At 43.0% G+C, this 21,470-nt stretch overlaps 1 protein-coding gene across 27 annotated transcripts in view; it reads left to right on the top strand.

Annotated features, from left to right (window-relative positions):
* Positions 1–21,470, top strand: part of Sin3A (SIN3 transcription regulator family member A) — a 107,528-nt gene that overhangs the window by 30,540 nt on the left and 55,518 nt on the right. For 10 of the 27 annotated variants that reach the window (XM_069316026.1, XM_069316015.1, XM_069316010.1 and 7 more), the window contains exons 2-4: positions 6,969–7,340; positions 13,050–13,150; positions 17,801–17,932. In XM_069316026.1, the coding sequence (XP_069172127.1) occupies positions 6,986–7,340; positions 13,050–13,150; positions 17,801–17,932 (588 nt within the window). In that variant the 5' untranslated portion in view covers positions 6,969–6,985. Of the gene's footprint in view, positions 1–3,640; positions 3,963–6,968; positions 7,341–13,049; positions 13,151–17,800; positions 17,933–21,470 lie in introns of those variants that run through there. The other 17 variants (XM_069316029.1, XM_069316025.1, XM_069316022.1 and 14 more) reach the window with 5 other exon arrangements.

Below are 21,470 nucleotides of genomic sequence, written 5' to 3'. Positions count from 1 at the left end.
CCAGCGAGATATTTACTGCGTATGGCGTAGTAGCGCCACCCTACTCAGCCCCTACTCCCCTCCCTGCAACACGCCCCTCCCCTTCAGCCTTGACTTCCACTTCCCGCCGCCCATTCCCGTGAGCACTGGTAGCGCCGCCCACAACGCCGCCCTCCCCAACCCGTCTATGCTCTCGGTATGATCCCCCCCCCCTCCCCAAGCTGCTTGTGAACCAGTCTCGTAGTAAGAAGTCATAGGTTGGAGAGACAGGCGGGCGGCTGTTGTAGGGCCACTCGTCAGTCCCCACAGGGGAGAGGGATCCTCTGGGTGACTGTAATACTACACAACAAGGTAGGGGACCTCCCCAGGGTGACTCAGTAATACCCCACACAGGATGGGAAAAGGGGCTCCCTGGGTGACTCGGCCTGGTTTGGCTCCAGGCCGGGCTTTGGTGGTGGAAGACCTCTTGGGAACCACTCTCCATCTCCAGGTAATACTCCACAGGAGAGGGGATCCTCTTTTCTCGCACCCCCTCCATTTTTTTTTTTATCTCATATGTCATTTATCTACTGGGAGCGAAATGTGGATACAGTGCAAGGATTTCAAGTATTTTATTCTTGGTAATAAGATAGATTGCCATATCATATAGCGTGAGCTTAGATTTATCTTTAAATGGCTCAATTTTACTACAATCCAAGATATAATGTTCGAGTGTGTGTCCCTGTCTTTGTCCACACACTACACTTTACTTCAACTAGATCCCTATACAAGCCGAACTGCCAGAGATGCTTGTAGCTAAGTCTTATTCGACCACCTCCATTCTTCATAATCCTGACTTTGCTCCCAGTGACCCCGTCCGTCATATCCTGCTACTCTACATTTCCTCAAACTACTCTCATGATGCCAGCACGTTGTAAAAGCCGATTACCATAAACCCAGTCTCTTCGAACTTTAAGATAACGTAATCAACGGCAGCTATAGTAAGTTTCATTAATCGGCTAATTTATTGGCTAATTGGGCTCGTTATTGGTGTATAGATGCAGGACTCGCGCGCGTTAGTGTAAGCCGACTCTCCATCCATGGGATTTGTTGCCCTGTGTTTTATGGGTAATGGCTTACAGCCATTTTAGGTTTGCGAATGGGGGGCAATTGTTCTCGGTTTGTGAATGGGTGCCAGTTGTATTAGGTCTGTGAATGGGTGCCAGTTGTATTATGTTTGTGAATGGGTGCCAGTTGTATTATGTTTGTGAATGGGTGGGTGCCAGTTGTACTAGGTTTGTGAATGGGTGGGTGCCAGTTGTACTAGGTTTGTGAATGGGTGGGTGCCAGTTGTACTCTGTGAATGGAAGGTATTTGTCTTCTTGTGCGTATAAAGGGCTTGGTTAAGCGTTATTGGCGACTGAAAGGTTGTTTCCCTGTTGAAATGCCAGATGAAATTCCACCCCCCCCTCGTCGTCATCTGCTATTCGACTAAGGTGATACTATGACATTTTGTGTTGACAAGTTCGAATTTATTGTTCCTCTTTGCGCAACTTGATTCAAATGACAAACATTTGGGTAAAAAATTAAAGTGGGAATTTCAAGCATGTTTATTGTGTACCCTCACTGTACGTGTCACTAGGTCTAGTCTACTAGGACACCATCCTCACTGTACGTGTCACTAGGTCTAGTCTACTAGGACACCATCCTCACTGTACTGATTGATTGATAAATATTAAGCCACCTAAAAGGTGGCACGGGCATGAATAGCCCGTAAGTGGCGGCCCTTTTGAGCCAATACGTGTCACTAGGTCTAGTCTACTAGGACACCATCCTCACTGTACTGATTGATTGATAAAGATTAAGCCACCTAAAAGGTGGCACGGGCATGAATAGCCCGTAAGTGGCGGCCCTTTTGAGCCAATACCAGTATCAAGAGCTGATACTGGAGATCTATGGAGGTGCGACTGCACCCTGCGTGACGGGAGATGTCTCCCGTGCTCACTGTACGTGTCACTAGGTCTAGTCTACTAGGACACCATCCTCACTGTACGTGTCACTAGGTCAAATATAGCTTTGAGGTTGCGTTGTGGTGGGGCACAACACTATAAACTAATACACAAATAGGCTTGACCTCTGCGTTAGTCGAGATCTTAGTTGATCAGTAGTTGTCTTAGTTCGCCTATATTGCTTCCTTGGGTTGCTGACAGGTAGTGAGGGATGCATCTTTTCAAGTCTCGTCGTGTAGCTCATTAGTAGAACTACTGGAGTAAGTATTGATAGCCGTTTGAAATAAGCCTCCAGTTGGAATTTTGTTAGTCTACGCACAACTATTAGTTCGAATCTTGGGTACAAAAGTTATTAAACTTTCAAGATATTAATGGAGTTGGTGTAAAGATAGTAGGGGGTCAATAATTTTGTAATTCGTAGTAGTAGTAGTAATTCCATTGATGAGTGAAATTGCAGTATGTTAAGGGTAAATTTATGTTTTTAAAGGGAGACTGAGGAATAATGGATGTTACCAGGGCAGGTCGTTTGTGTGTGAGGTAGGTTGCATGGCCACAGGACAAAGCCTTTTTGACTGGCTCCCCAGTTATTAAATCTACTAAAGTCAGTCAGAGAATGTCGTGGTAACAGGAACAAGCCTCGTGTGTTCTTTATTTCTACGAATAAATGTTTCTGAAGGCACTGGCTGACTTTGAACACCTGTTTCCTACGAGGGTGGTGTTGCAGGAGCCATATTATCGGGGTTGGGCGATTCTCCACCTCGACCGCTCCCGTCTTTATCTGTCTGGCAGCGCTGTGCCGTTGCTTCATCGAACCTCGCGCTACTCGCAGCACAGGTGTCGTACGGCACCCCTACCACTCTCTCTATATATGTTGGTTTACATACTCACTTTAATTGTTCTGTACAGTATGCACGTCACATGGTTGCTACTATTCACTAATTTATTCATTTCAAGATAGAGTAAACACTATTACCGCCAAGCTGAACACAACAGCTGGGCGAGTCTAGCTATCCACTGCCTAGTCTGATCTGGCAGGTTGTGTCTGTGCCGCTGGCTGCCTTGCTGGTGCACTCCCGACCAGATGCCAATTTGTTTTAAAGTTGATCTTTATATTTTACCAACCTCGCTCGCTATTTCTGAAAGATTGGTATATACTGACTCGTTAGAGTGTTGTTAAACTATGGTAATATTCATATATTGCTTAATGGGATATAAGGATGGTAATATTAGGTTATTAATTATCAGTGCCATTCTTGAGCGTGTAGAGACGGAGAGCGCCTGGGGACGAGAGCTGCGGCATGTGAGGACGGAGAAGGGCTTGGGACGAGCTACATTATTGTTGTGATGGCGGAGGATCGGTAGTGAGAGTGGCTGGGGACGAGAGCGCGCCACTACCTCTGTCTTGGCGACACAGCCCGGATCGCTTCCACGAACGTTTTCCATAACCTTCGTCTGAGTTTCGTCGCGATGCACTTTTATCTGCAGCCACCAAACTGCATGTTGCAGACATGTGACTCTCCTCATTTAAAATTTTAACCAAACTGGGTATTGACAAAGCATGTTGGTGTTCTGGTCGAGTAATGGAGTGTTGGAGAAATAAGATTACTATATTGTAAATAATCGATCAGGTCTTTGTGCGAACGTCTTAGTAGCCTGTTGTATTTGCAGGCAGGAGTGCAAAGAGCGCCCTTGAATCCTCTGCCTCTACCCCGGCAGATGTACGGCGCAGGCGGGCAGGGAGGACCTGCCTTGGACCTTGCCATCCGCCTCACGTCTAACATGCATTGCTTCTCCGTCGCAGCCTCCTACACACCTCCACGTTTAAAACTCTTAAGACAAAATTAGATTACCAAGATGGTCTCTGTAAGCGCTGATGGACTTTCCTGTGGGCAATGACTGCTTGAGCCGCAGGCGAACACCCGCCGCCTGTGCTGTAGAGGAGTGTTTGCTTGCTCACGCCTCGTCCGCCGCAGTAGAGGGCACCCGGACACTGTAGTAAGGCTTGGGGTTGACACCACACTACAACCTCTTTATCACTCTTTTGAGATAGGCGCTCGTAGTAAAAACATTGTGAAGGGGGGAGGTTAGGCTTGAGGCAATTAAAGTGATGGTGGGAGGGAGTGTGGTAGTAGGTGTGTGTGTGTGTGAGGAGGCAGGTTGAAGGGGAATGAGTGATTGTGTGTGTGTGTGTGTGGGGGAAGGGGGTGTTGTTGCAGGCGGGCGGGCGGGCGTGCCCTCGCTGCCTGCCGCACCAGCTGACTAGCCCACACCCCCTGCGTCGCCCCCTCTCTCGCTAGCCAGGCGGCACCGGCCCCCGCCCGACCCTCCTCTCGGTTTATAACTCGCTCCTCCGCCGTTTTGACTGAAGCCTGCCACACTTGTGAATGAATCGATACACACACTCATGCGCATTACTGGTCTCCCTTTTCCCTCACCCACCGCTTACAAGTGCATGCCACCACATAAACTTACCTTGAAAAAAGTTGATCTTGCTAACGTCAGTGTGCGCGCGCGCACGCACAGATACACACACACCTTTACACATACGCACATGGCTTCATTCGTCAATAGCCTCTGGCATTCCGATTTAATTTGAAACAATCTCTTGAAGCCTGTCTTAGTTTTATGTTTATATCCATTCCACTGTCCTTACAATTCTATCAACCAACTGCCCAACACCTTTCCCAGTGCCTTCCCTAATCCCACACCCCAGCGCCTCCCATCCAACTCCCCAGTGTCTTCCCCCCCCCTCCAACTCCCCAGTGCCTCTCCCTATCCAACTCCCCCCCTATCCAGCTCCACCCCTATCCAGCTCCCCAGTACTTCTCCCCATCCCACATCCCCAGCATCTCCCATCCAACTCCCCAGTGCCTCCTCTTTATCCAAGTCCCCAACACCCGCCCCTCTATCCCACTGTCCAGTGCTTTCCCTTATGCCACCCCCAATGTCTCCCCACACGCCCAGTGCCTACACCCCCATCCCACACACCCCAGTGTCTACCCCCCCCCATCCCACACACCCCAGTGCCTACCCCCCCCATCCCACACCCCCCAGTGCCTACCCCCCCATCCCACACACCCCAGTGTCTACCCCCCCCCCCATCCCACACACCCCAGTGCCTACCCCCCCCATCCCACACACCCCAGTGCCTACCCCCCCATCCCACACACCCCAGTGCCTACCCCCCCATCCCACACACCCCAGTGCCTACCCCCCCATCCCACACACCCCAGTGCCTACCCCCCCATCCCACACACCCCAGTGCCTACCCTCCCATCCCACACACCCCAGTGCCTACCCTCCCATCCCACACACCCCAGTGCCTACCCCCCCATCCCACACCCCAGTGCCTACCCCCCCATCCCACACCCCCAGTGCCTACCCCCCCATCCCACACCCCCAGTGCCTACCCCCCCCCATCCCACATACCCACACACCACTTTACCCCCCCAGTGCCTACCCCCTCATCCCACACCCCCAGTGCCTACCCCCCCCATCCCACATCCTTGGGCCCCCCATCCCACATCCTTGGGCCCCCCATCCCACATCCTTGGGCCCCCCATCCCACATCCTTGGCCCCCCACATCCTTGAGCCCCCCCATCCTACATCCTTTTCCCCCCCATCCCACATCCTTGGGCCCCCCCCATCCCACACTCCTGTGCCCCTCCCCTATCTTACACCCCAGAGCCTCCCCCCCATCTCACACCTTAGTGCCTCTCCATCCCACATCCCAGTGCCTTCCCCCCCATCCCACACCCCAGCACCACCTCCATTCCACATGCCAGCTCTTTACCACTCCCACTCCCCAGCTCTTTACCACTCCCACTCCCCAGCTCTTTACCACTCCCACTCCCCAGCTCTTTACCACTCCCACTCCCCAGCTCTTTACCCCTCCCACTCCCCAGCTCTTTACCACTCCCACTCCCCAGCTCTTTACCACTCCCACTCCCCAGCTCTTTACCACTCCCACACGCCAGCTCTTTACCACTCCCACTCCCCAGCTCTTTACCCCTCCCACTCCCCAGCTCTTTACCCCTCCCACTCCCCAGCTCTTTACCCCTCCCACTCCCCAGCTCTTTACCCCTCCCACTCCCCAGCTCTTTACCCCTCCCACTCCCCAGCTCTTTACCCCTCCCACTCCCCAGCTCTTTACCCCTCCCACTCCCCAGCTCTTTACCACTCCCACACGCCAGCTCTTTACCACTCCCACTCCCCAGCTCTTTACCCCTCACACTCCCCAGCTCTTTACCACTCCCACACGCCAGCTCTTTACCCCCTCCCACTTCCCTGCCTTTCACCCAGCTAAACCCCTGCTCTTAACCCAGCCCTTGACCCCAGCCCATTAGAACAAATATTTTTTATTTATCTTGTTTTGCTATAACTATAACCTCTGCTCTATTACATGTGCATATATAATTGTACACACAAGAACAGTCACTGCATACAAAGCTTTGAAATTAAAAAAAAATCCTGTAAATTTTGTAGATGCTAAAAATCCAGAACAAGTTTATGGATTCAAATTATGAAAACAAATGTCATAAAAATAGGAAGACTATATCTCTTAAGAGTGGCAGAAGGATAAAATAGAAGGGTCGTGAATGGCACCATCATTGATCATTTCCTAACTTTGCAAGACAAAGATTATCGAGATGCCGGGACACCAAGAGTGTATCTCATGTCTTTTAACTTTTACACATGTACTAAGTACATTAGTTATACATAAAAGTGCTCTATGAGAAGAAATGTCACTTTTCTAAATGTAGCATAATGAAATAAAGTACAGATCACCCCTGCTTATTGCATGACATTTGTATTGTGTTTGTTTATATCTACTTATAGTATTTACATTATATATTATATATAAAGATAATAAAGATGTTTATAAGGCATAACTATGTAAGGCTCTTTAAATCTTTAAAAAATGAAATAATTTATTTCATGAATCTTCCATGACACTTTTTACTGTAATACTGTACTGTATAACTTCTCTTTCTTTTCAGGTGTAATGTAGTGCGTGATGAAACGTCGTATTGATGATCTGTCTGGTCGGGGTGAGGCAGTGTCAGGCATTGTGAGTGCAGGGGGTGTTGCTGGGGGACTCACCCAGGGGGGGCAGGGGGTTACTAGTGGCCCTGGGGGGGTTGGTGTGGGTCCAGGGAGCTACGTTCGAGGCCCTACCATCACACAGTTGGGTGCTCGTCCTGGTCAACCTACAACTCCAGCTGCGGTAACGGCGGCAGCGGTTGCAGCTGCATCGGTTGGAGCACCAGTTCCCGGGGTGGTACCTGTGCCAGCTACCACTGCTGGTCAAGGAGTTAGTGGTGCACCTTCGGCTCTTGATCACCAGCCCCATAATCCAGCACCTCAGCCAGGTGAATTGCAACTTGGAGTTACACTGCTTAAATAATTTAAAAAGTTCAGAATTTAAATATTTTGATTGAAGATGCTTTTAATTAAGTTTTTGTTTCTCTTCTCACAACCAACCTTGATCTATGATTCATTTATTGCCTATTGAGTAAGGATCTTCATGTGCATAGCTTTATCTGAACCTGACCCTATTCAATTGTTAAGATAACCCCCAAAGAAGCATTTGGTACAGTTATTTGCAGACATAACAATGAATGACAGGAATGAAAACAGCTAATACAGTATGGAGAAAATGTGGACACCGAGAAAAATGGGGTGGATTGCCAAATGATATAGGAACGGTATCTGATAGAAACATGTTTAAATATTGCAGTAATTTTTCGTGATTCAGTATTTGGTTCTTATGACAATTGGTTAAATATGACTAATGAAAAAAAATAATGGGCATTCTTATTCAATTGATTCTGACTTGTTTTTTGGAAGATGTATATTCCTTAACCTTTAAGATAACATCAATGAGACTCTGAAAAAGTGTTTTAGTGGTAATAAAAGGGGGTCTGGAGACTGGTTTAAAAAAAAGATCCCATTGCCCAATGTCAAAATCCAGTGTTTCCAAATTCATTGAAAGTGTGAATGGCATGCTCAATATACCTTGCTATACCTCATATTAACCTCAGACTTCACCAGTCAGTCATTCCCAAAGAATGAGTTTCCAACATGGGTGCCCCTTTTCTAGTCTCTGGAAACATGGAAGAAAAGCAAGACCACTAAAAGCTTCACAACCTATTTGATGGGGTTCTGGGAGTTCTTCTACTCCCCAAGCCTGGCCCAAGGCCAGGCTTGACTTGTGAGAGCTTGGTCCACCAGGCTGTTGCGTGGAGCGTCCCGCAGGGCCACATACCAACCACAGCCCGGTTGGTCCAGCACTTTTTTTTTTTTTGAAAACAATCTAGTTTTCTGTTGAAGATGTCCACGGTTGTTCCAGCAATATTTCTTATAGTCGCTGGAAGGATGTTGAACAACCGCGGCCTTTTGATGTTTATACAGTGTTCTCTGATTGTGCCTATGGCACCTCTGCTCTTCACTGGTTATATTCTTTTTTTTTTTCCATATCGTACACTCCAGTACGTTGTTATTTTACTGTGCAGATTTGGGACCTGGCCCTCCAGTATCTTCCACGTGTATGTTATTTTGTATCTCTCTCGTCTCCTTTCTAGTGAGTGCATTTGGAGAGCTTTGAGATGATCCCAATAATTGAGGTGCTTTATCGCGACTATGCGTGCCGTATATGTTTTCTGTATTCCCTCAATTTCAGCACTCTCCTGCTCTAAAGGGGGAAGTGAGTACCGAGCAGTACTCAGGACGGAACAGCACAAATGATTTGAAAAGTACAACCATTGTGATGGGATCCCTGGATTTGAAAGTTCTCGTAATCCATCCTATAATTTTTCTGGCTGACACAATATTTGCTTGGTTATGCTCCCTAAACGTTAGGTCATCGGACATCATTATTCCTAAATCCTTGACATGCTGTTTTCCTACTATGGGCAGATTCGATTGTGTTTTGTACCCTGTATTATGTTTCAGATCCTCATTTTTGCTGTACTTGAGTACTTGGAATTTATCACTGTTAAACATCATGTTATTTTCTGTTGTCCAATCAAAAACTTAATATCTGCTTGTAGTTTTTCAATGTCTTCAGCAGAGGTAATTTTCATGCTGATTTTTGTGTCATCTGCAAAGGATGACATGAAGCTGTGACTTTTATTTTTGACTATATCTGATATGAGAATAAGGAAAAGCAGTGGTGCAAGGAATGTACCTTGAGGTACAGAGCTTTTAACTGTGCTTGGACTCAATTTTATTTGATTGACTGTTACTCTTTGTGTTCTGTTCGACAGGAAATTGAGTATCCAGCATCCTACTTTATTCAGTGTCCTACTTCACCAGAATGCATTGAATGAAGAGGTGCAACCTGTTCCTTCGGGGGGCTCGGAAGTCCACCTCCTGGGGGTCGTGCGGCCCAGGCTCTACTTCAGGAGGCTGGTGTCGTTCTTGCCCTTGCTGAGGTGGTTCTTCTCCGGCCCCGACCACAGCGGTCTCCGGGATTTGAGTCCCTGTGCCTTCTTTCACCAACCTCTAGATTAACTCTGGAGCTGGAGCCCCTAGGGCAGTTCGTTGTTGCCTTCAACCTCGTTCTGACAGTTCCTGCGACAGCGCTGGAACTAATTGTATTGGCGTTTACCTTTCCATTGGAGACTTTCGGCGCCATGGAGAAGGGGGACCTGCTGCTTGGAGTGACAGCTTCTCCTCCAATCACCCATCCTGGCTTTGTGCCCTGGAGAGGCCACTCCAGAGCGCAACTCCATAGTCTCCCATGACCGATGGCTGCCTACTACTTTGTGATCTGATTATGAAGTGCAGTACAGTATCTGAGATTGTAACTTGCCTGATTATTTCTTCATTGTTCATGATCAGATCAAGAGTAGATTTTTGTTGTTAGTCGATTCTCTGATCTGCTGGTTGAGGAAAAAATTTTAAATTTAAGAAGCTCTGTAACCTTTTTGGTCAATTCCATGTTGATTTTGTTATAATTTTATCCTCCATCTTAAACTGGATAGGTTGAAGTGTCCCAGGAAGATATCTGGTACTCTACTGAATTTTCTCAATTGTTGAAATATTTTGAGTTTTGCTTCTATTCTGTGAATTTCTTAATCGCTACATCTAAAGATTTGCATATTACACAAGGATTGTGCTCTTTACTTTGATTCCAAGTACTGTATCTCCACTTCGTTTGTGGAGTTTAGAAATTTTGTTAAAATATTTATTCTTTAATCCAGTATACAATACTCCTCCATTTAACCTATTGTCCCTATCACATCTATATAAATTTAATTTTGTTGCAGTTCATATTTCACTATCCGTGTAGTTTCTTGTATAGATTACAGAATGCTTGAAACATTGCATTTGATTACAGTGCAAATTCAATTATTCTGGCCAATTGGTACCTCTAATTTAATTTGTCCCCTATTTTTTCCCATGCTCTACGGGTAAATTTTACTTACCAAATTTCAATTTCAATCTATTTTATGTTAGACATCTACTTGGAGAATCTGTTTGGAGAGAGAATTAATCTCATATGGCATATTTCCCTTATTTTTAAAAGTTTCCGAACCTGGTACTTTGTTGAACTAAACTAAACTTGAACTAAAATAAAATCCAACCAACCATCCACATACAGAGTTGAATGCCCACACAATGAATGGAGAGTTAAGTTTACCATAATGGCTTACTGACTGACTAGTCAGTATTGTATGCTTTAGTCTTGAACATAGTCTACTGCAGATAGCAGAACATCTCAAACCCTCCACTCTATCCCAACAACGACGAGGAAGGCTATGTAGGGAAATAAAAATAATCGAGCTTGACTGCAAGAAATTTATAAAGGCCACGCAAGGCAAAGAGAGCAAAAGGCCATAAGTGAAATAGAGAGGAATCTGAAATACTTTTTCTCCTATGCAAAAACTAGAACAAAAACTGCATCCAGCATTGGGCCCTTGTGAAAAAGGGTGATGGAATTTTCACAGATGACGAAAAAGAAATGAGTGAAATACAGTACCATGACTTCAGTACGATTCTGTTTTCAGTGAACCCTGAACAAATGATCAATAACCCAAATGAATTCTTTATGAATATGGCACCATTCAAATTCTTAAGTATATGAGTAGCTCTCATCCTGTAACTACACTTAGGTAATTACTAACATTGATCAGATGTCACCCTAACCGCACTGGACTTTGAAGTATCTATTGTCAGCATGCCTATGCACTCTGCACCAGGCCCTAAATATCTTTTGGAAACAGAGCCTAGGTACTGGTGTCATCCCTGATATACTTAAAACTGTGGAGATTGCACCACTTCACAAAGGAGGTAGTAAAGCAGATGCAAGAAATTATAGACCAATATATCTTAACTTCACACATCATAAAACTCTTTGAAAGAGTGGTAAGAAGCAAGATTACAAAACACATGGAATCACGTCATCTACTTAACACTGGACAACATGGATTCAGAACAGGGCACTGTGTAAAACGTTCATTAGGTTAATCAGGTACCCTTGATCGGGCTGACACACAAATCTTGTGTGAAATTCAACTACACGTAATACTAGGTATTAAAGCTAAACCTCAGTGTTGTTGATCACTGGTGTTGCTTGTGCACATATGATACATACTAAAAGTAATGGTAACCATTTCTACATGTATATCCTGATGCCAGGGGATAATCCCAGTATTCTTGGTTGCAAATGATAGTCTAATAAAGGTAGTAGTAGTAATTAATTTTTATTGGGCTACAAAGTGTCTTAGAAGCTGGCCATGCTCAGTAGTACATGTGTACTGTACTATATATATAACAATCATTATTTTCAAAGGCTTTCAGGAAGCTTCTGTCCATATTGTGTCAACATTTTGCTTCACTTGTCTTTTGCTGCAACCAAAGTCATGTCATAAAGTAGTATAATAATTTTAGGAATCTGGAGCATTACTCCCTCTTTTCTCCCCCTTTTCCCTCCCTCTTTTACCCTCCCTTCTCTTCCTCTTACCGTCCCTTCCCTTCCTCCTTTTCCCCTTTCCCTCCCTCTTTTTTCCCCCTTCCCCTAACTCTTTTCCCATTTTTCTCCCCTTTCCCTCTTTTTTCTCTTATATCCCTGTTTACCCCTCTTACCACCATGATTACAACCATATAACCAACATTACCACCACTGCATCCACTGGAATTGCCATGCAGATATTACCAATTGGCTTGACTCCTGCATCTACCACCAGTACAAACACCTCCAACCACCACCACCACTACTACTAACATGCTCACCAATACCACATTCTCAGCACGTCACTGCAAATTACACCAGTTTTTCTATATCCTGAGATATGGTGACTCTTGATCAAGTTTCTCTATAATTCTCATCTAATGTAAACATTTCTTCAGGTGGGGACAGATTCATTCAAATTGTGTTGGTCGTATAAGCTGGTTTTGTCAGCTTTTCTGGGCATTGATGTATTTTTCAAATCATTTTCCTGAGAAATTATCGGTCTGGCCGGAACTTTTGGTTTATTGAACTAATGAGACAAACCAGGACCCAGATTTAAAAAGCAGTTACGCACGTACTTACGAACTTGTACATCTTTCCTCAATCTTTGATAGGCTTTGGTTACATTTATTTAACAGTTTACAAGCATGAAACCTTCCCAATCAATTGTTATTGTTATAAACAGTCTCTTGGTGCTTTGGAGCTCATTATAATCATTATAAGCTCATTATAATTGTAAACAAAGCCAGAAAAGATTGAGAAAAGATGTACAGGTTCGTAAGTGCTTGCGTAACTGCTTTATGAATTTGGGTCCAGATAATTAATGCGTTTGTGCTACTCTAGGGTCGTTTGGGGAACTTGTGCTCTAGTTTGTTTGGCGTTTTGGTTTTTAATTCTTCTAATTAGTCAGATTTCCTTCATACTGTATTAGAAATTTTAAGCTGATAAACTTGTGGTCATGGGCCGAGTTTCAAAAGCATTTCATAGTTTGAATGGCCAGTGGATTTTATTGTTGTTAAACATGAAAAATGTATAAACTGGTTAAACATTTATGATTATAATATAAATACTTTGTTCCAGTACTGTATTTTTTTTTTTTTATAGTGGATTAACAGATGTTCAGTTCTTACAGGTTATGCTGGTGGTAAAGTGGAAATGCACACTGGTGTTCATCATACCCTTCCTGCATACTCTGCCAGCCTACCTACTGCACCCCAACCTCAGGTGAGACGTCCTTTTGCTATTGTAATGGTAGTTTAGGTTTGGATAGCATGTTTATTGCTGCTGCTGCTGTGACTATTGTATCAAGTGCTGTAACATTGTAGTGCAGTTAGTAATATAGAAAAGAGCAATAATGTTAAATTCATTGAGACAAATTTGGGTTATTGATGTTACATTTTGCTTAGAGGAACTAATGTAATGTTTAATCCCTTTTATATTGTACTGTACTATATACAGTATAATATAATTATGCTGTACTATATACAGTATATATGTGCATATACTATAATGTGTGTGTGTGTGTGTAATTATATATATAAATATAATATGAATGGTGTGTGTGTGTTCAATTATATGGGCATTCGGTACACAGGTTGCTTTCCTATTGTATGGAAAGCTATTCGTAGCAAAAAGAGTCTACTGTAGACACTCTTCAAGTATTGTTTTGATAAACTAGGCTCAAGTGAAGTAGATAAACTTGACTTAGTTTATCCAAGTCAAGTGAGGAGAAAACATTTATAATGGTTGATAATGAGAATAATGTAATAATGAGAATGTAGTACTAATTACAATGGTCAAAAATGTCATCTATAGGAGTGTGGTTTGGGAAACTTAATCATATTCTGTAATATGAAAGCAGATTTATACAATATTGTGTATATAATAAAAACACACTAAGGCTTCAATATGTTGGCTGATAATAGTGTAACTTTTGTATGTGTCTAGTACTATTAACACTTATTTTGACTAAATTGCCAAAATGCACTTTCATCATAAATAAAAAAATAATTATTAGTTTTTAATGCTAAAATCAATAAAACATTAAATTAACCCCTGTTGGTTTTTGAGGGAGAAGAGTATCAAAAAAGGGAGAGTACAATTTTATGGATGTAGATGATGATTTTTTTAATTGGAAATGGTAAAAGTATAATGTTGATTAGTTTAAAATTTGGTGGTGTGCAAGAAATTGCTGAAAGTCAATGTGGATTAAGTAAAGTAGGTTAACCCTTGAATGGCTCGGCTTAAGGCCTTCATCTTGGTATGCACGGTAAAAAAAATATAAACATATAACACAACAACATTTGGCAATTTGAGCACCGGTGGTAAATGCAGAATGTGATTGGGGCCATTTAAAGGTATTGTGGGTGGAAAGTGAAGATAAGATAACCCCTGTGTGTGAAATTAGCTAAGAACACTATTTGCAGAGATTGTGAATGAGTGCATGAGATGAAATGGAAATAGAGAACCCCACAAGAAGTAGCTGGAGATGGGGGGCTAAGGCATAAATGGTGTTCGTTTAACTGTTTAAGTTTATATGACGCCCTCGTCATATAAATTTATCTGACGGGTGTGGATCACTAATTCCTCTGAGCTTTAGTAGTAGTCGGGGAAAATAGAAAATTCCAGTTTGGCAGCAGGATGCTGCTTGAATCTGGAAACTTTCCTTATTAAGACTTCTCAATAGCTCGGTCGATAGAGCTTCGGCCTCACATGCGTGGGGTCTGCAGTTCAAGTCTTCTAGAGCTAGAGCCCAGGTGACTGGCATCCATGAGAGATGTAATTTTGGTGCTTGAAACTGCTTGCTCTTGTTCATTTTATAAACACTTAAAATGTCTACCATTATAATTCATAAAAAAAGGGGAATTAAAATTTTTAATTCATTATGTACTAGAACAAATATATCGGCTAACCCAACGGTATACAATATCGTTCTTTATAAAAATCAATGACTATTGTATATGTTAGGTGAAAAACAAAAACAAAACTTATTCAGATTTTTTGTATACTTGGGTATTGAAGTCATAACTTGTGAATGACCCTGGCCAGCATGGGCTGAGACCATTATTCTCCTGCCACTCAGTATTGTTGAACCCCATAATATGGCTTTCAAGGTAATGGACGACAAGGAAAATGGGACTGTAATATACACAGACTTCTCAGAAGTTTTCATTACTGTGACCATAGCAGAATGGCTATAAAATGTGCAATAAAGGGGTTTTTCAGGTTGGGGGGGGGAGGGGTTTGGAGATGGGTATTCTGGTTGTTCACATTTTGTTTTGTTGGACCTTCCTTCATGGTTGCGGCAAGAGTCTTGCTTGTTCGTGCCCCAGTTGTTCTCGGTGTTTGGGATGGTGGTCTTCAGGACATGCACCCACTTGACAGAGGTGCTTTTTGTCATTGCAGGGTGTCTTCTCCAGACAATTTTGGAAGAGCATTGGTTCTTTTTTTCAGGGCTTCTTCCATCTTCTACCTTGTTTTGTGTTGTTGCAGTCACAATTTCCATTCCCAGGGTGTTTGTATTGTTCCCAAGGATCATGGTTGCCCCCCACCGTCCATTTGGCTCTACGTTCTTGCCAACTTGTTGTTTTGGTTTCTCTGTCTGCTTGGTTGCTTTCCATCTTTTGTTTCAGTCTTTTTGTTTTGCTTCTCTGTTCTTTCCTCTCCTCGGAGGTAAGGATTTCATAGGTACTAGTAGCATGCATTGCTAAGGGTTTTGGCTGTAGTTGACTACTATGGTTTTAGCTATAGGCTGTCTGATGTCCATATTTTTCAGACTTGAGGTAGGAGTTCTGGGGTGTTGGCTGCCCAAGTGAGTGTGGTTTTAAATATGTGCTCTGGAGTGCCAGCACATGCCCATTTTCAGAGCTCACTCTGGGTTGGATGTCTGCATGGTTCATCCTGCCAGTTCCTTCATAGTATGTCCCAGTGCTGGTGTGGTGGGGAACTCTCTGAATGCCTTTATCCTATATGTTTCCCAGGTGGTTTCAAGCATCTTATGGCTTGCTTGCCTGGATCTATCGGAGGCCTATTGGGAATTTCCCTTCCTTCCTGAATTCTGGGTTGGATTTGTGTGGGGTGCTTTTGGTGGTGTGGGAAATGGATTTCTCCTCTTTTTCTCAAGTTTGCAGGTTGAATCAGTTATCCGCATGATACTGACAGCTTTCAGGTTATGGCACACCATTTCCACATCATGTATTATAACTGGCCTGGTGGTGGTAGGCTCATCTCTCCTTCTTTAATAGTTACACAGTAGTTTTTGTGTTGTCCATGCTAGGGGCCCTTTGCAGACCATGTTCTTCTATGGGCTGTCTTGTGGGCAGTTCTGCTATTCTCGCCCATTATCCTTACCTTCCAAGGGCTTCTCTACCCAAGGTTCAGTGACACACACTTCTTCTATGGATTGCTACTTTACTTTGATATTTTGACACAAAACAATAAGTTCAAACTGAATTAAGTTTGTATGCAAAAAGGAATTTGGTAAGCTAAATAACAGTTTGAAAGTAAGGTTGTAGATATTTGGGACAGGTAGCTGGGTCACACATTGCACAGCATTGCTGTAGTGCTCTAAAAGTAGCCTTAGACAAATGCAATTGGAAAATGACCTGATAATGGTCCAGGACGACCAAAACATCATCGTCGTCTTATTTTCTGGTGTGGCTTGGTTTTCTTGTCTTAAGCCACGTTATTGTGACTCGTCGTCTGGAAATGCAATTGGATATAAAAGGCAGTTGCTTTCATAGGGGATAATAGGCCTTCTCGGTCTCCTTGTAGTTTTGTCGCCTGTCTCAGTTTTCAGATCAAACTCCAACCATTCTACACTCAAAGAATTTAATTTCTCATTATGGAACATTTCATTATTATTACAGTGTTAATAATTATTTCATTATTATTCTCATTATTTCTCACAGTGGAACTGCTCCTATTCTCCGGTATTCTCCTTTGTTTTGATGTTTTGTTCCTTGTACCTCTTGAGTATTTTCTCTTTCTCTGCTTTTGTTATTCCTTCACTCTATAACCTGTCTTCTTGATATGCATGGCAGACACATTGCCTGTCATGTTCAGAATAGTGCTTTTTCTGCTAGGCTTTTTTATTTAATATGGGGAAATGTCTATGGCATCTGTTATGGTCATTTGCATCCTTTTATTCTTTGCAATTTAAAAAATTCTTTAAACCTAAAACAATGTATTTAAGTGATTAGAATTAGAAAAGAAATGGGCCACACTGGTTTGGAAATAAGGCTGCAGATCTATGGAAAAATTCTCAAAGTAATATTGTACAAGCAAACCCTATGGAAAAGTCTGAAGCATAAGCTAGATCAGTACGTAATTAGTTGGATATAAATATGTGCCGACTTGGGTTAATAGACCTTCTGAAAATACCCTTATTCATGTTCGTACGTATTTGTTCTAAAGCATTCTTATTCAAGCACACAAAGCTGAGATTTAATATAGTATTTTGGAATGATGCAGTAGTACATTAAGATAGGGTTTATGTAATTTAAATATTTAACCATGACAGATTATTTTCTGAAGTGCGTAACCTTATAAATGAAGCCTTCAGTATCGAATGATCGTCAGGAGCACATGTGGTGTGAACTGTTGAAGTGCTCTCGGGGCTAATTACATTAAAAAAAGTGGGGGAGCTGTGTTGGCACAGTAATCTTAAAGTGTGTAATAAGAACAAGATTTGGTAAAAATTAATTAATTTACCTTCATTCATAAACAGATGCCAACAAAGCAAACCATACGAGCTCATTCTAACTAGAAAATTAAAAAGCAATACGTTATATACTAATAAATTTTTAAAAGCAATAACTTAGAATGTGTGCGTGTTTGTGTACATGTGTGTGTGTGACATTGTTATTGTGGTAGGGTGATGGTCTGTCGGGCATGGTGGAGGGGCGTTCTGTAGGTGGAGCGGGCGGGCTGGTGGCCCCGGGTGGAGTAGGACCACCCCCGTCTGTCCTCCAGCACGTGACTGCCCACTCCCAGGTGCGCCACAAGGTATGATGACTGTATCATCTCTCCGTTATCTGTACTAGATTCAGTTGGTGGCTTTGTAGTGATATGCTTCAGGTCTTTAGCTCGTTGATATTTGTAAAAGATATTGTATGCGATTAGTTAAGTTGTATGTAGTTTAGGTTTTAGTCATTTTAGTAGGCATGCAAGTTGAGGTTGTGTGTTTTAGTATTGTAGAGACCATATTGGTCACCAAATATTTATAGTATGTGATGCATGTGCACTTTTTCGGTGCATTCCTGGAGAGGGGTTTCGGAAGTTTTTCTACTCTCTGAGCCCGGCCTAGGAATAAGCAGAGTGCATTAAAATTTTATTAAAAAACTATTGATGTATATTTAAAAAAAAATGGGAACAGCTATAGTAAAAGTTTTATTTCGGACTGAAATTTGTTACCGAATAGCAATTGTAGTCAGTCCTAGATTTATCAAATACACTTGCATATACATTATGGGTTATTATAAGTGACTCCTTCATTTCAAATCCTTCTCTGAAAATTTTGTGCATAAAGATTTTGCATGGAATCTTGTACAGTACTAGATAAAGTATTATGAATCATTTATGCATGTGGTATTAATATATTTAATGGCCGATTTGCACAATCCCCCCCCCCCCCCCCCCTCCCTCTACGCTATCTCTTCTTTCTTTGTCTTTTGTCTTCTTCCTCATCTCTCTTCTCCTCCCTCCCAGTGCATGCATGCATGGATGCATATACACACACACACAGTATATATGAATCTTTTCACAAATGGAAAAAAATCTAGCATCTCTGCCTGGAAGTTCATAGTTTGAGGCATAAGAGCCATTAAAATATTGACATGATAAAGACACCTGATTAAAGCTCTACAAATCCATAACCTAATATTCTATTAAGAAAGGAAAATGATTTAAGATGGTAGAGATTAAGAGGCTAAGCACATGAGATAAGAGAGAATAGTCCAGAGGAGATGCGAGCAAGGACAGCTGATCCAAAATAGAATCAATTAAATGAGAAGTTATAAGTGGATACTGATACGTAACACAAATGAGCCATGATGGCGTTAGGAAATATTCCTTCAGTGTAGAGTAGGCTAGTGAACAGGCTGGAAAAAATGTGGTATAGGATATTCCATACCAAATCCAAACAAAAAAGTGAACTTTTCAACTTAACACCTCAGATTTTCATGAAATTCATATGGATGGTAGAGTACATTAATTAAGTAACATGCATATGCAAAATTTAGTTCGACAAAAATAAATTCAGAACTTATAATTGTGGTAGAACCTTCATGTTGAGCTTGTTTTGAAGCAAAGGAAATCATTTTCATTAAAAATAGTTTTACAATAAATGTTAAAAGGTTGCATTAGCCGCATAGTTCTATTGGCCTACTGGGAACCAGCACCAGAACCTAGTCCTCTGAGGTGCAGGGAGCCATGTCATATTTTTGCCACCTCACTACGGGAGGCTCCTTCCCTAGTGAGTCAAAACAAACCACTGGTGGGTTCAATAGACTGAAGCCTTGAAACCTGCCAAAAGAACTTGCCCAACTTTGTAAACAAATTATCGAATTCTCTCGAAACTATTGCAGGCTCGTCGCTCCACCGTCCCCACTTGTTTGGTGGAAAAGGGACGGTAGCCTACTGTCAGTTGGCATCTCCACCCTCACTTCTAGCACAGACATAGGCAATTTTTCCCCTCTATGTCGATCAGGAAGGGAGAGAAGCGATCAGCAAGCTACCAGGGCTCGCCAAGAAATTGGCATTACATTATAGTATTTAACTCTGGTTTTCAGGGGGGAGGAGCTCCGTGAAGCTAACTATTAATGGAGAAGGAAAACACATGGGAACTCACCAGGAAGAAGGAAACACCACAGGATTCATGACAGGACATACCCAGATGCGAGAGATACGCGATCCAAAGCCACACAAGGGTGCAGAGGCCAGGAACATTAACAGAATTCCAGGTCCCGGATTCATAAAGAAATTATGCAAGCCCTTATGAACCTGTACATCTTTTCTCAATCTCGGGCAGCTTTGTTTACAACTATTATACAGTTAATGAGCTCCGAAGCACCAGGAGGTTGTTTATAACAATAACAATAGTGGATTGGGAAGTTTTCTTGCTTGTAAATTGTTTAATAAATGTAACCAAAACCATCAAGGATTGAGGAAAGATGTACATGTTTGTAAGTACTTGCATAACTACTATATGAATCCGAGTCCAGGCCACCAGAAACTTGTTTGGCCTCCAAAACCCCCGTGATCAAATATGAGTCCACGACGTGTTTGCAAACACCGCCAACAAATGAGCATGGAGCATGAAATAAGAGAAACCAACAAAATAAAGACTTAGGAAGACTGAAGCAATCACAGTCAAGAAAATCGAAGACAAGAAAGCAATCACAGACTGAAGGGGACACTTTAAACCGAGAGGAATAAAGAAACTCAAGAACACAGACAGGAGACCAAGTAGGCTCAGGCGACATATGAGCAGGCTGAAGGTAACAATGAGCGAGTCAGATGGCAAAATGGAGCCAGTGCAGTATCAACCTTGAATGCAAGTTGCAGGGGCTCTGCCAGTGCCACACAATACAAGGCAACACAATATGAGCACTACATACTCAAACTGAATAACAACAATGAAGGGAATGGAAATGGCAAAATGAGTGCCACAAAACCTCATAGTATTACCGAGAAGAGGAACACAGATGGGACACCATCAAAGAAGCAACTGCTAGTCATAAAGATGGAGATACACAAAGAGCGGATTAGAAAGTCATACCAGCGAAGTACATCACTGGGCCAATCTTCTGATAGACAAAAGAATGCCAGGGTTTGGGTACAAAGCAAGCAGCCCCTGAAACAAAAGCTGAAGCAGCCACAAAGGAGCCAGAAGAATCACCCTTTCCCCGTTGGACTCCAACCTGGCCAGGACCTGGTGCAATAGCTGGATCGGGGAGGAAGGGGTACAGGAACCCCCACCTTGTCTAGTCCAGCCAAAAGGTATCCATAGTGAGGGGCTCACAATCAGTAATTGTCTGGGCACACAAATTTCTTACAAAGTCACAGGAAGGGGAAGGCATTGAGCATCTTGAATATGTAGTTCCTTTTCAGAAAATGGGAAGGAACTGGGACACTGTCTGTGATGACATGGACATTTCCTAGGATATGAATGGAGAGAGTGACCTCAAAAACCCAGAAGAGCTACATGAAGTGTCCACCTCGGAAGAGATAGTGACCAAAGTGAACATTCCCTGGTGGAGGTAGTGAACCATGGGGAAACAGTCCAAATAGAGTAGGAGTACAGAGCCATGAAGAATCCGATCCCTCTGCAGCATACGCCATGCGGCCGCAAACTCCCAAACTGTACTGTGAGCTCATAAAGGAGAAGAGAACTACAGTCTTGGATGGCTTGGTAAACACTGGTCATAAAGCCCCCAATCCAGAGCCAAGGGCAAAGGAAGGTGCCAGGGAATTGAACCCCAAAAATGGGTTCAGTTCCCTGAACCCCCTTTTGTTGAACTTTGGGCTCTTCGAGGTTCACCCA

The sequence above is a fragment of the Procambarus clarkii genome, chromosome 82, assembly GCF_040958095.1.
Source record: "Procambarus clarkii isolate CNS0578487 chromosome 82, FALCON_Pclarkii_2.0, whole genome shotgun sequence".
Classification (NCBI taxonomy): domain Eukaryota; kingdom Metazoa; phylum Arthropoda; class Malacostraca; order Decapoda; family Cambaridae; genus Procambarus; species Procambarus clarkii.
This window is presented reverse-complemented; position numbering and strand designations above follow the sequence as displayed.